General features: G+C 39.2%; 1 protein-coding gene across 1 annotated transcript in view; it reads left to right on the top strand.

Moving 5' to 3' along the window:
• The window catches only part of WDR49 (WD repeat domain 49), a 211,590-nt gene that overhangs the window by 90,665 nt on the left and 104,862 nt on the right, over positions 1 to 16,063 (top strand). The window contains exons 8-9 of the mRNA XM_056110563.1: positions 9,614 to 9,778; positions 13,607 to 13,722. Of these exons, the coding sequence (XP_055966538.1) occupies positions 9,614 to 9,778; positions 13,607 to 13,722 (281 nt within the window). The remainder of the gene's footprint in view (positions 1 to 9,613; positions 9,779 to 13,606; positions 13,723 to 16,063) is intronic.

Genomic DNA, 16,063 nt, shown 5'->3' with positions numbered 1-16,063 from the left:
CTCCATAGGAAAATGACACTATTGAATGGTACATGCAATTGCTAGTAAACAAATATCTGGGTTAAGGGTCTTAAATCAGAAATAAAAGTTACAATGAATTGCAAAGAAAAAAAGATGTTCTGGAACAGTTAAGCTTCCTTTCGAGCAGAGCTTCAATGAGTCAAGGTCTGTGGGCTTGGGGAACTGTGTTTAGCCACGTATATGCTATTGGATGTCTGGGAACAGTGTCTGAGTGGTTTGTGACTCCAGGAACTGCTCTAGAACAAACAACCTTCCTCCAGAGCCAAATGAACTAAACCACAGCGTGTGGGTTGGGGAAATTTATGTTTCTTCTTTTTAGACCATTTAATCTTATAAAACTTTTCATAGATATTCTACTTTTGAATAGCAGGAGAATCCTAAGTAGAATACCAATTTAAATTTAGGACTGGAGCAATAGCACAGTGGATAGGGCGTTTGCCTTGCATGGTGGCTGACCTGGGTTCAATTCCTCCATCCCTCTCGGAAATCCCGGCAAACTACCAAGAGTATCCTGCCTGTATGGCAGAGCCTGGCAAGCTCCCCATGGCATATTTTATATGCCAAAAACAGTAACAACAAGTCACAATGGAGACATTACTGGTGCCCGCTTGAGCAAATTCATGAACAAAGGGAGGACAGTGCTACAGTGCTACTGTCTCAACCTACTCAGCTTCCTTCTCTGGAAGCAACTCATTTTATAAATTCAATTAGCATTCTTATTCTAAACATATTAAAATAAATATGTATTTTACTTTTAAGTAAAGTTTAAGTAAAGGCCCTCCCGTTGATCTTCGATTTGCTTGAGTGGGCCCAGTAACGTCTCCATTGGAGACTTTGTTGTTACTGTGTCTGGCATATCGAATACGTCATGGGGAGCTTGCCAGGCTCTGCCGTGTGGGCGAGATATATTTGATAATTATTTTAGAATATACATTATTTTAAATGGCCATTGCACAACTAATATAAACACACTATATTTATAAAAATAATTATTTTTTAGATTATACTTTCACCTAAAGGTAACTGAGATCCCTCCTGCATCTGAAGTTACCTAGTTTTTAAATTTTGCCAGTCTTTCTTCATCCACGGCCTTATCTTCTGTAGCTATCAGTAAATTCAAGCAATTAATTTAAGAGTTCATTATAAAATAATATAAGAAGCAAGCTAATCAATACATATGATATTAAAATAGAGTGTATGTCTGCCTTCAAATGTTTTAGTGCTTTGTGCTAGTATTCCCAACATACTACATACATACTACATACTACATACTACAGTCTCTGCCCCCGCGCCTGGGTGTTCCTTCCCGGAGTCCCTTGGAGGGGAGCGGGTTGAGCTTTCCTCCCCGCCCCGACCAGGGCTACGGCAGCCGAAGACCTCCAGGACCAGCCACCACCATGCTGAGACCACTCTCCGCACACATGAAGGTACTGGCAGAGGGACAAAGCCACGCTATAAAATCCAGATCCCTTTTGCTCTCTCCTGTAGGCTGTTATAGTTTGCAATAGATGTATTGAGTGGCCATCGTGTTCGGTCTATAGTCTACATTCAGCATGTATCTCGCATCCCAAGCATGTCCTCTAAACACCCTTTACTTGGTGTTCACTTCTCTATCTGAGCTGCCTTTTCCCCCAGCAAGTTCTGCCGACTTCCAAACCATGGAGCAGACGTCCTGGTATTTATCTCAACTATTCTTGGGTGTTCCTCTCCCATTCTGTTACTTTATATTCCCCAGATAGTCTTTCTATGTCTGTCCCTATCTTTCTGGCTTATTTCAATTAGCATGATACTTTCCATGGGCTAGAGCGATAGCACAGTAGTAGGGCGTTTGCCTTACAAGCGGCCAACATGGCCAACCCGAGTTCGATTCCTCCGCCCCTCTCGGAGAGCCTGGCAAGCTACCGAGAATATCTGCCAAAAGCCATTGGGTTTCGAGATTTGTTTCTGAGTCTCTGGGATCATGGCCATTAAATGGCTTGATCAGGACCCAGAGAGGCTGTTCATGGGGGACGACTGGGGTCTTGTTGGGATGGGGAGGAAAGGACTGGATTCAACCCCATACCATGAGGCCCCACATGTCTTGTCACTGCGGGTCCAAATCTGACTGTCCAGTGGCCTCTGGAGGATGGCGCCCACTGGGCCTCTAAGGGGAACAGGCCAAAACACGAAACCTATTCCCACCTGGGTGGGCCCAGCGCTGGTAATCTACTGCAGGGAACCCACACATTTCTTCCAAAAGCCGTTTGGTTTAGAGATTTATTTCTGAATCTCTGGGATCATGACCATTAAGCAGTTCGATCAGGAACCAGAGAGGCCATGCCTCCAATTATATAGCTGAACCTGAGGAGGTTTGTGGGTGTGTCTCCCACATACCTAACTTTTGGCCGTTTACTATCTTGGTAAACTTTGCCCCAAGTTTTTGGTGTCTGCCAAAGGCACAGCAGCAATTTTCGGGTATCTGGAAGTCTGAGGGCACCATCAGGCTGCTGATGCACTTGCCTCACAGGTATAGATTGACCTGCTGGTGGCACTATACCCCCGGAAAGCCATGAACTTTTTGAGTATTGATTTTATATCCTGCAACTTTACTATACAAGTCTATTGTTTCTAGGAGTTTCTTAGTAGAGATTTTAGGGTTCTCAAAGTATAGTATCATCTGTGAATAGTGAGAGCTTTATTTATTCCTTTCCTACCTGAATGCCCTTAAATACTTTTTTCTTGCCTAACCACTATTGCAAGTACTTCCAGTATTATATTGAATAGCAGTGGAGAGTGTGGGCATTCTTTTCTCATCCCTGATCTTAGAGGGAAGGCTCTTAGTTTTTCCCCATTGAAGATAATGCTTGCCATATGCTTGTGGTAGATGGCTTTAAATATATTGAGGAAGGTCCCTTCTATATCCATTTTGGTGAGAGTTTTCATCATAAACAGGTGCTGTATCTTGTCAAATGTTTTCTCTGCATCTATTGATATGATCATGTGCTTTTCTCTTTTCTTTTGTTGATATGATGGATTATGTTGATTGATTTCCGACTGTTAAACCATCCTTGCATCCCCAGATGAATCCCACTTGGTCATGGTGTATGATCTTTTTGATGAGTTGTTGAATTCTCTTTGCTAATATTTTGTTGAGAATCTTCGCATCCGTGTCCATCAGAGATATCAGCCTGTAGTTTTCTTTTCTTGTGGTGTCTTTGTTTCCTTTTGATATTAGAGAGATATGAGCTTCATAGCAACTGTTTGGGAGTTTCTGTTTTTTCAATTTCCTAGAAAAGCTTGAGACAACTGGCAATATGTCATCTTTAAATGTTTGGAAAAATTCGCTAGTGAATCCATCTAGACCTGGGATTTTTGGGGAGATTTTGGTTAGAGTTTCAATTTCCTTGATCTTAATACGACTATTCAGTTATTATAGATCTTCTTGATTCACTCTTGTGAGATTATAGAAATCCAGGAATTTATCCATTTCTTTTAGGTTCTCCTGTGGCATACAGACTTTCAAAATAGTCTCTGATGATCTATTCAATTTCTTTGGTTTCTGTTGTGATATCCCCTTCTCATTTATGTTTCTATTTATTAGGGTTCTCTCTCCCTGTTCTTTGTGAGTCTTTCTAGTGATTTATCTATCTTGTTTATTTTCTTGAAGAACCATCTCTTTGTTTCATTGATCGTTTGGATTTTTTTTTTTTTTGGTTTCCATGTCGTTGATTTCTGTTCTAAGTTTTATGATCTCTTTCCTTCTGCCTGCTTTGGGCTCCTTTTTTGGGTCCTTTTCTAAGATATTGAGCTGTAAAGTGAAATTGTTTATGTGGGCCCTTTCTTCCTTCCTGAGAAATGCTTGCAGAGCTATAAATTTTCCTTTTAATATGGCTTTTGCTACATCTCATAGGTTCTGGTGGCTTGTTCCAGGTATCTTTTGTTTTCTTCCTTGATTTCTTTCCTGACCCATTAGGTGTTCAACATTGAGTTATTTAATTTCCAGGTATTTTATTTGATTCTCTGAGTCTGCACCTAACTAATTATGTCTTCTGTGCATCATGGTCTGAGAAGATATGTGATACAATGTCTATCTTCCTGATTCTGTTGAAATATGCTTGGTGGCCCAGTGCATGGTTTCACACACAAATCACAAATCATCCTGTTAATTGTCGTTTGCCTCGAGCAGGCCCCAGTAACGTCTCCTTCATCCTAGCCCTGAGATTATATTCAAGGCTCTTTAGGAGAATGAGACCCATCATTGTTACTGGTATTTGGCATATTGGGTATGACACAGGGAGTTTGCCAGACTCTGCCATGTGGGCAGGCTACATTTGGTAGCCTGCCAGTTTGTCCAAAGTAGGAATGAGATAATAAGATGTCATAATAGGTTCCGGGAGCTGGTTTTTATAGTCTCTGAGTCTTGGCCGTTGATGGGATTACACGGCGCCAGTGGGCCAGTTGATGGGTGTGACCCCCGCCTACTGGAATTTGGAGGATCTAGGTGGAGAATGCTCAGCCCAAATCTGAGTAGGCTTGGAGATCTCGGCCCTGGAACCCGCGTGACTTTGTCCCTCTGCTAGTACCTTCATGTGTGCAGAGAGTGGTCTCAGCGTGGTGACTGGTCCTGGAGGTCTTTGGCTGCTGGAGCCCTGGTCGGGATGGGTAGGAAAGCTCAACCCGCTCCCCTCCAAGGGGCCCCAGCGGCGAGGACAGTCAGGCCCGGGGGCAGGAGACTGCACTGTTCTTCTTCCGGGAGCTGGTTTTTATAAAATTCCAGTAGGTGGGGGTCACACCCACCAACTGGCCCCCTGGCACGGTGTAATCCCATCAACGGCCAAGACTCAGAGACTATAAAAACCAGTGCATGGTTTATTGTGGAAAATTTCTATGTGCACTGGAAAAGAATGTGTATTCTTTCTTTGGGGTGGCATAGAGTCCTGTTTAGATCTATTAGTTCTCTGTCTTCTATTTCTTCCTTGAAAAGTCATTTTTCCCTTGCTGAGTTTTAATCTTCTTGATCTATCTAGGGGTGATAAGGCAGTGTTGAAGTCTCCAACTACTATTGTCTTGCTTGTAATGTCCTTTTTAAGGTCTGCTAGCAGTTGTTGTATGTTTTTGGCTGGTTCCTCATAGGGTGCATATATGTTTAGGAGTGTGATTTCTTCCTGCAGTACATATAGCTTGATTAATAAAAAATGGCCTTCACTGTCCCTTCTAATCTTTTTCAACCTGAAATCTATGTTGGTTGATACTAGTAAGGCCACCCCAGCTTTTTTGAGGGGTTTTTTTGCTTGCAGGATTGTTTTCCATCTTTTGACTTTGAATCTGTGTTTGTTCTGATTGTTCAGATCTGTTTCCTTTAGGCAGCAGTATTTTGGGGTCTTGTCTCTGAATCCATTTTGCCATTCTGTGTCTCTTAATTGGTGAATTTAGACCATTGATGTTGAGAGAGATTATTGTTATGGGTTTTTTTTTCCATCGTTCTGTAAGGGTTTGTTGTGCTTGTATGGTTTTGTCTTGTCTTACAGTAGCCCCTTTAGCCCTTCTTTTATGTTTGGTTTTGAGTCTATGAAGTTCCTGGGCTGTTGTTTATTCAAAAAATAGTGTACTGTTCCTTTGAGTTTGAGTGAGAGTTTAGCCAGATAAAGTATTCTTGGTGAAGTGTTCAATTCAGTGAGTTTTTAAACTGTATCCCACCATTGCCTTCGGGCTTGGAGAATTTCCTCTGATAGATCTGTTGTGAGTCTAAGGGGTTCTCCTTTGTATGTAATTTCCTTCTTTGACCTTGCTGCTTGCAGTATTTTGTCTCTGTTGTGGCATCCATCATTCCAACTATTGTAAGGGTCTCTTTTAGCTGGTTCCCTTCAGGCTCCTCGAATCTGGACACCTGCATTCTCCAGTTCTGGCACCTTTTCAGCAATGATTTGTTTATCGTGACTTTTTCATTGGGACTGTTTTCGTGACCTTCTGGTACTCCAATGATTCTAATTTTGTTCCTCTTGGAATCATCCCTTAGGACTCTGATTTACTCTACGGCTATTTTGAGTTCTTTTGCCATTGTTTGTTGTTGCCTGTGGGCTTCCTGCACTCATCTTCCAGCTCACTGATTCTGTCTTCAGCTGTAGCCATTCTACTGTTGAGGGCACAGACTGAGGTTTTTTTTTTCATTTACCAAATCTTTTATTCGTGACATTTCTATGCATAGCTTTCCAATTTCTGCTCTCATTTCTTCCTGTTTCTTTCATGTCCTCCTTTAATTTACTGGATATCTGTCTTACTGTTTCATTGAGTTCATTGAACATCTTCATTACTTTATATCTGAAATCTTTATAGAGAGCTCCCTTAGGTGAGTAACACCTAATGAGACTTCTGGTCTCTTTTCATCGTCCTCTCCTCATGGTGAGTATTTGCGTTGTTTCCTCATGTTGGTGTGGTTGTATGGAGATTGAGATTGTTACATGAGATTGTTGGGTATGAGTAATTACCTGCTGCCACGTGAGCATTCCCAGGCCCAAATTTAGGCCATGCCCACTTCTGCAGAGGCCACTCCCACTTCTGCAGAGGCCACGCTCCTATGGGTACCTGATGTGTGTGTGTGTTTGTGTGTGGGGGGTACAACCTGGGGGAGGAGAAAGCCAGGCGCTGTGTTGGGGATGAATGCGAAGAGGCTCAGGGATGGAGGGCGGCCTAGGGTCCTGATGCCTGGGTGCCTGTGCAGGGAAATCAGAGTCCCAGGTTCGAATTATGACTGACCTGGGGCAAGAGAAAGCTGGCTGCCATGTTGGGGACAAACAGGAAGAAACTCAGGGCTGAAGGGCAGCCCAGGGTCCTCCCTTCTTGTAGTCTTAACTGTTTTATCCACCAAGAGATGATATTTGTTGTTTTCATATACTAGACCTTTACATTTTTCTACTTGACTGGTCATTCTTGAAATCTGATATTGCTATATTGAGATTAGATTTTGGTTAATACTATTTGTATGATTGTGACATCTTTCCTAGTTTTTTAACACTTTATTTTCCTGAAGAACTCACCTTTAGGCAGATTGCCATAAAATAAAATCTGTTTGGCTACATTTTAATATAATCATTTATTCCGATTTCAATATTGTTACATGAGAAAAGAAAGGTACTTAAAACTTATGAATTGTGTAGTGAGTCAGAAGTATGAGCAGGGGAAGAAAAGAACAAAGCAGCAAATGTCATTATCTTTTGAACGGTCACATCTACTTTTTATGTGGATCATGACAGTCTCAAATAAACAATTCTTTGAAAATAGATTTACAGTTTTTTTCCATAATCTTATACCATGGAATGACTATTAGTTTTGAAATGCATAGACTATAATAAATGCTCAATAAAATTGCTAGAATGGAAATAATAAAATCCTTCACAGTCTTTGATGTTTGCTTAGGAGACCTCCCACTCCCCTTATTTTTAATTCCTTATCTCTGCTTCCAGAAACACTGTCATAGATGAGCACTTCTTGCCACAGTAATTAAGGTGCCCTCCAAATCTTATAATGATCTTTTTCCTATGCACTACTGTTAAAGGTGTCTTCATAAACCAAGAGAAACAACTCATCATTAAGAAAAATTTCACTGTTCTTAGCTTTATTTTGAGTCACATACCCCACTGACCAATTGTTGGGAACTAGTACTTTTTCCCTCTCAAGAATACTTTTTGCACATTACTCACTATTCTTTGACATTATTCATTAGAGTATCCCAAATATATGTTATAAGACTATTTTATCTGATCTTCTGCTAGGCACTCTGGCTCCACTAAAGTTTTATTGTTCCTCATGCTTGCAATGATCTCTAAATTATTTATTCAAAGTTCACTCAAAATTTTCTGAATACTTTGCTGAAATAGAAGAAGACCTTATTATATGCATCATAGTAATCTCAGGATTCAAACCTCATTATGGTAGTTTAGATATACTACTTGGTTAATTCGATTTTGTCACTGGTAAATTGAGGAGAGTGGTATCATTGCTTACTTTTAGAACTCTGTTTTGAGGCAATACTCAGGGTGCACAGGGCTTTATTCTGATTCTAAACTCAACAATCTTTTCTGGTGGGACTTAGAGGGTTCAGGGATTGAACCTTGGTCAGCGGCATGCAAGGCAAGCATCTTATTCACTGTACTATCAATCCAGTCGCAAAGAATTTTTGTAATAATCATATGAGAAAGGGAAAAGGTTGGCATTCAATACGTTCGTGCTTCCATTTCAATCTCATATTGGCTTTCCTCATCTTTTCTTCCATAAAACCTAATGAGTAGATTTTAATTTTTCTTCTTTAGAACACTCATGTTAATATACCAAAGTTTGTAGCATCAGTTGAAATTTATATTTCTTTTCTGTTTCTCTACCTATCCCTGTAATACTTATCTCAGGGATTACATTTAACCAAGATGTGTGCATTTTCTAAACTGCCTGCTTGGTTAAATTAAGTCACTGTCTCTGGTATGGTATGTGATCATAGTTTTAACGCTCCAAGATCATTTTAATGTACAAGCAAAAACTGTAGCCTCTTTGAGAGCTTGTATTCATTAACAGAACATCACTGTCGTGAAGCTGATCATAGTCAGTGATGCTGAGAGAGAAAATGAATGAATAAATAAATGCACACCTGCATTGCATAAGAACCAATTATCGAGGCCCTCTGAATATTAAACCTTAACCCTTTGATTAAAGTTTATTAAATTTAACGTACTCTTAATAATTTTACTCTTTTACAATGGCTATCAATACCAAAGCAGATGAATATATTTGTTAAATTCTCCCTAGATCTAAATATTCTTTCAACTTCTCTTCTGTACATTTGCATGTTTAGAGTTTTATTTTTCTTTTGTTCCTTTCTTCAATCCCCCAGATCTTATTAATAAGGTTGTTATGACCCATAAATCTCTTATAGAATATATAAATACCTTGAGCTGAAGTTAGCAGTCTCCTTCCTACTCTTAAGAGTTTCACTATCAGACTGATATCTATAATCCTACTCTTCCTTGTGTTTTCTCCCTTCATCTTGAAGTACATTTGCAAGTTCACAGTTAACCTTCTTGTATTTGATTGTATGACCAATCAATAATTTTATTCAGCTGTACGTAACACTATGAGAAAGGAAATAGAGATGATGTTAAAATCAATAATTCTAGAAATTTATACAATTACACTTGTCTCATAATAGTATTTTCTGAATCCTAAATGCAAGTCAAGATTTAATAAAAATGTCTCTTTCCATTTTGTGAATATTATTGAGCACTGTGACTAATAACATCAGCTTTCTAATCTAAGTGCAAAAGATTTTCAATCTTATTTTCAATAGGATATTTTTCAGAATGTCCTCTAGATACTAAGTTGAATGGGAAGTAGAAGTAGATTCCTATCTTTTCAGATAAAGAGAATCATTACTGCATTATTTCAGTTCTAGCTAGAAATTGAAATGTTGCCAGCTTAACCGAAGGAAAAGAAGTGCATTATTTAAATATCTTTAACTATTGGGGATTTCAGTAGTGGAAATACAAAGGCGAGATATTTTTCTCTTGAATTAAAAATGGTTGACTTTTAGTCTATATTTAGTTTCTCCACAATATTATTTTTTTCTTAGGTAATCAGCTCGGATGCTGGGTCGAATGTTTTCTTCTGGATGATAGACACTGGGCAGAAAATCAAACAGTTTACTAGTTGCCATGGCAATGCAGAAATAAGCACCATGGCCTTTGATACAAATGAGACCCGGCTTTTGACTGGCAGCACAGATGGGACTGTAAAGGTGAGACAACACAGAGATGCTTTTCTTCCCGTATATGAGGAAACTATCTTGGGTGAGGAGAAATATATATATATTTCTCGGAAGCACGACACTTTATTATCTCATTCCTGCTTTTGACAACCTGGCAGGCTACCGAGTGCAGCCTGTCCACACGGCAGAGTCTGGCAAACTCCCCGTGGCGTACCAATATGCCAAACACCAGTAACAATGATGGGTCTCTTTCTCCTAACCCTGAAAGAGCCTTGAATGTGGCACTTTTTCGAATCTCAGGGCTAGGATAAAGGAGACGTTACTGGTGCCTGCTCGAGGCAATTGACGAACACCAGGATGATCGTGATTGTGAAATATATATATATATATATATATATATATATATATATATATAGCCTTGAAAGAGCAGAGATGAGACACTATAAGAAGAATTAAAAACTTAAACCAACTAATAACAAAATTGCTAGGAAAATCTCTGTGGACAAATTAATAGATGTTTTTATTTTTCTAGATAAAAATCACCATCACTGTCACTGTCATCCTGTTGCTCATTGATTTACTCGAGCGGGCACCAGTAACATCTCCATTTGTCTCTGTCATGAGCTAGTGTAGCCTGATGGCATATTGGGGGCTCTTTCAGGGTCAGGGAAATGGGACCATCCTTATTACTGTTTTGGGCACATTGAGTATGCCCCGGGTATGTTTCCAGGCTCTGCCCTGCGGGTGGGATACTGTCAGTAGCTTACCAGGCACTCCGAGAGGGATAGAGACATTTGGGGCAGCCTCTAATCACCTAGATAAAAACACAACTTAAAAACATGGGTTTAGGGGCTGGAGGAATAGCACAGCCGCCTTGCACGTGGCTGACACAGGTTTGATTCCCAGCATCCCATATGGTCCCCTGAGCAACGTCAGGGGTAATTCCTGAATGAGAGCCAGGAGTAACCCCTGTGAATCGCCACATGGACCCAAAAAGAAAAACAAACAAACAAACAAAAAAAAACCCAAAAAACATGGGTTTATTTCTGAAAGCCTGTCCCAGAATTTGGACTAGAGGATAATTATGAAGAACAAGATAAAGGTCTCAATAATTTTTATGTTTCATGTAATGTCTCTATTTTTCTTTTTCTCAGTTTATACAATGAAAAATCAGGGTAATGTAGTAAACTTTTAAATAAAGCACACATGGGGATGCTGGAGATAATATAGCTTTAAGGAATATGTTAGAAACCTGCTTTGATCATTTGATCATGTTTCCCCTACCCAGCACCACAGCTTATGGCTGTAGTGGTCCCTGAGCAGTCTAGAATGGCCTTGATGACCTGCAGCATTGTAGGGATCAGTCCAGACCATATTGTCAGGTTTCAGCTTTGACCTGTCCAGCATTATCACAAGGACTAGCCCACCAGACCTGTGAAGGCTTGCTCCACCAAAAAAGAAATAAATGCAAAATGTTCAGAATATAAGTGTTTGAAAATACAGTAGCACTGTAGCACTGTCCTCCCACTGTTCACTGATTTGCTCAAATGGGCCCAGTAACGTCTCCATTGTGAGACTTGTTTTTACTGTGTTTGGCATATTGAATGCATCATGGGTAGCTTGCTAGGTTTTGCCATGTGGACGAGATACTCTCAGTAACTCGCCGGGCTCTCCGAGAGGGGCAGAAGAATCGAACTCAGGACAGCCTGTTTGGCTGCATGCAAAGCAAATGCCCTATCTGCTGTGCTATCGCTCCAGCCCTTGAAAATACAGCCCTTATTTTAATTTGCATGTTTATTTGAAGATAAGAAAGATAAATGAAGTACAGTATGAGGAACAAGCATAAACTTATTTTATATCCTTAATTGATAGCATTTTATGTTAAAAAATAACTGATTTTTCCAAATAAAATATAGCTCTCCAGAGGCTTGAGAGCTGGTAGAGTGGTGAAGGCACTGCCTTGCATTTTTCTAATGCTGGTTCAATCTCTGGCATTGATTCCCAAGCACTTCCAGGAGTGAACCCTGAGGAGAGCTTGGAGTAAGCCCTGAGCATGAAGTGTGTTCCCCAAACAACAACAAATTATTACACTTAGTAATTTCTTATTGGACCAAGTCCACTTTTGAGAAATAATCATATTTCCATCCAATATTAGATATTTTCTATTTGAAATTTTGCTGAACAGTGAATCTCCTTGTTCCTTTGTTCCTTTCAGCTTTTGAATGACAGTAATTGATTGGAAATGGCTTGTGATGCTTTTAGGCAATAGAAGAAACTTTCTTGAATAAGCTTTGAATGACAATTAAATTTCTGTCATAAATGAAGAGGTTATTGACTAGATGTCCCTTACATCTAGTCAAAATGGCTATATGTAATGTTTTCCAGTGAATAGCAGAGGGAAGAAACCAGAAAGTTATCTGCACATGTGGGCAGAACAACATGGATGTTGTGGTCAATTATCAAGAAATTAGCACAAGTTGTCCTCTGAAAAGCTAAATATGGTATAATATGGACTAGAGGTCTGTGTCTAAGTAAAGTAATCTAATTGATGGGAGCCCTGATAAGGTGGATAGAAGGCAAAAGTTGCAAGTGATTCTCCCATCTTGGAGAACAATTCAAACTGAAGAATGACATTAATACTCCATTGTTGGGCTGGAGCAATAGCACAGTGGATAGGGCGTTTGCCTTGCACACAGTCAAGATGGCCAACCCAAATTCGATTCCTCCGCCCTTCTCGGAGAGCCTGGCCAGCTACCGAGAGTATCTCTCCTGCAGGGCAAAGCCTGGCAAGCTCCCCGTGATGCACATTCGATATGCCAAACACAGTAACAATTGTCACAATGGAGACATTACTGGGCCCACTTGAGCAAATTGATGAACAACGGGAGGATAGTGACATGACTCCTTTGTTACTCTCCTTGCATTTTTGGGGGTGGGGGTGAGGGATTAAATTGGTAGTACTCAGGGCTTGCTCCCTCCTGGCTGTGAAATCAAGCTAACGGGCTCAGGGGATCATCTGGGGTGCCAGAATCAAACCCTGGTCAGTAAGGCAAATGTCCTACCACTGTATTATTTTTCCAGCCCCTTGCTATTCCTATTTTTGAAAGTAACTGTTATTAGAGTAAAGGATAAGGCAGACTTGTACTTGGTTACTAAAACTGTGACATTTGATCTCCTGGGGAGTGCCAGGGGTAACTCCTGAGCACAGAGCCAAGAATAACTTTTAAGTACCTACAGGACAAACCCCACCCCCACCTTCCAAATGTAATGTCACAATCTATTATTGGTATCAGAGTAATAATGGCCTTATAGAATCTATTTTGAAGAATTCATATTTCTTTAATTTTTTTGAAGAACTTTGGAAGGACAGATAGTAGGTTAACTTTAAAGTTTGATAACACTCGCTAGTAAAACTATCTGAAACTGGGCTTTTGTTTGGGAAAAAAATTTTAATTTCTGTATTTGGTTTTTAATCCTTTAAGCATACTTGAGTAGTAAGCTTCTTTTTCATAAATGAGGAAGTTTGAAATTAGAAAACAAAGAACCAATATTTTGAAATACTACAATATATGATTCTTCATACTTTTATACATTCTTTCCCATAAAAACATTAATTTATAGCCTTTACATCAATCATTGTTGAGATAGACATACATGGTTACAAACAGATAAATATAATGATCACTTTAAGTAGTGGGAGGATTTTATTCATTTCATATATTGGGTGTACCAGTACTTGATGATATAAACACAAAATTAAAGAACTGATAACATTATACTGTGCTGCTTTGCTCACTAAAGAATAAATTTTCCTTTTTAGTCTCAAAAGTGATTTTAATTAAGTATTTTTTCTTAAAGATATGGGACTTCAATGGATATTGCCACTACATATTAAATGTTGGGCAAGAGGGAGCAGTGGATATTACACAGATCTTAGCTCTTAAGAAGACAATATTGGTTACAGGCTGGGAAAGGTACGTTTTATGAAAAAACAAACAACAGAAATATCAGATCATTTTGTACTTTAATTAAAATATAATAGGAAACGAGCACAAACAATTTGACAGATTAACTTTCCAGTAATCTAGGTAAATGAAAACCCTAGATGAAATTGATGGAATGTTGATTGAATAAAATAATTTTGTGTAACTTGAACAGTTTTGTAAAGTATTATAGACATTTCTCCTGGTTTGGGAGTTTTATTTTCAGGCTTTCATAAACCATTATAGATAGTCATACACAACCACTTTCTCAGGGTTAAGTCCAAGAGATTTTCAGAGTTTTATTCCCATTTACTTTTTTTGTTGCTGTTATTGGATCACAATCAATGGTGCTCAGGACTTATTCCTGGCTCTACATCCAAGGGTCACTCCTTGCAGGCTTGGAGGACCATATGGGATGCTGGGGATTGAATTTGGGTCAGCAGGGTGCAAAGAAATCACCTTATCTGCTGAGCTAATTCTCCAGTCCTCGTACTCAATCACTTTTTTTTTTAACTTTTTGCTTTGGGCCACACTGAGTGAAGCTCAGGGTTTACTCCTGTCTCTTGCACTCAGGAATAACTCATGTTGGTGCTCAGGGAACCATAAAGGATGCTGAGGATCAAACCCTGGTCGGTTACATGCAAAGCAAATACCCTTCCCTCTGTACCATCATTCCACTACCCAAATAATTTTCCCCCTAAAATTAATTTTATTAAAACATAATGCTCACATTTCTTCCCGTAATTTCTTGATTGTTTCTCTCATGTGACTGGATATCTGTCTGACTGTTTCATTGAGTTCATTGAACATCTTCATTACTTCATATCTGAATTCTTTCTTAGAGAAGTCTTCTAGCTGAGTAGCACCTACTGAGCCTTCTGGACTCTTTTCATCGTCCTCCCCATGTGGTGGGTATTTGCATTGTTTCTTCATCTTGGTGTGGAGGTATGGGGACAGTAAAATTCCTGGTACTGATCTCGGCCATTCTTGGGTGTTAGTCTCCTGTTTTATTACTTTATGTTCCCCAGATGAATGCAATCTTTCTATGTCTATCCCTTTCTTTCTGAGTCATTTTGCTTAATATAATATTTTCCATGTAGTACCACTTGTATGTAAATTTCATGACTTCATCTTTTCTAACAGCTACATAGTGCTCCATTGTGTAAATGTACCAAAGTTTCTTTAACCAGTCATCTGTTCTCGGACACTCAGGTTTTTTCCAGATTCTGGCTATTGTAAAAAGTCCTGCAATGAACAAACAAGTGCAGATGTCACTTCGACTATACTTTTTTTGCCTCTCTGGGATATATTCCCAGGAGTGGTATTGCTGGGTCAAATGGGAGCTCAATTTCTAATTTTTTGAGAATCGTCCATATTGTTTTCCAAAAGGGCTGAACCAGTCGGCATTCCAACCAGCAGTGAAGGAGGGTCCCTTTCTCGCCACATCCGCGCCAGCACCGGTTGCTTTTGTTCTTGTGGATATGGGCCAGTCTCTGTGGTGTGAAATGAAATCTCATTGTGGTTTTGATCTGCATTTCCCTGATGATTAATGACGTGGAGCATTTTCTCATGTGCCTTTTAGCCATTCGGATTTCTTCTTTGTGAAAGTTTCTGTTCATTTCATTGCCCCATTTTTTGATGGGATTGGATGTTTTATTCTTGTGGAGTTCAACCAATACTTTATGTATCCTTGATATCAACCCCTTGTCAGATGTGTATTCGGCGAATATCCTTTCCCATTCTGTAGACTGTCTTTGTATTTTGGTCACTGTTTCTTTTGAGGTGCAGAAGCTTCTTAGTTTAAGATAGTTCCATTTGTCTATCTCTGTTTTCACTTGCTTTATATTGTTGTTTTTAATTATTTTATTTCTAGGTTGTCGTATCTCTTTACTTCCTGGGGACAATACAAAACTACCTCAAAGTTGATATATTCTAAGTTGAATTTACCATTTATTCTTCCTCCTACCTGCATCTTCTTTGGAATTAAGAGCTATAGTTAACAGCCTGGACATCTCTCTTTATTATTTCTTCCCACACAACTTCATAGCTGAGAAGTTGCTAAATGGTGGTTCTATTCTAAGTATTTCCTAACTACGTTCTCAATACTACCACAACATAATTAAGAGTATCATTTCTACTGGAATGAATATCACAGCATTCAAATTTGTTCTTTCCTCTAATAATGGTCCCCTTTTACTCCTTAAATTGATTCTACACATTCCAAATTACATTTTTTTCTATGGTTCAGTCTTCTATAAGTCACTTTTCATTTAACATATTTCAGAGTTCCTGCAAATAAATCTAATATTAATTTTAGATAATTTGAAACTTT

The sequence above is a fragment of the Sorex fumeus genome, unplaced genomic scaffold, assembly GCF_029834395.1.
Source record: "Sorex fumeus unplaced genomic scaffold, SorFum_2.1 ptg000010l, whole genome shotgun sequence".
Classification (NCBI taxonomy): domain Eukaryota; kingdom Metazoa; phylum Chordata; class Mammalia; order Eulipotyphla; family Soricidae; genus Sorex; species Sorex fumeus.
Note: the sequence above shows the minus strand (reverse complement) of the source record. Positions and strands in the feature narration are given on the sequence as shown.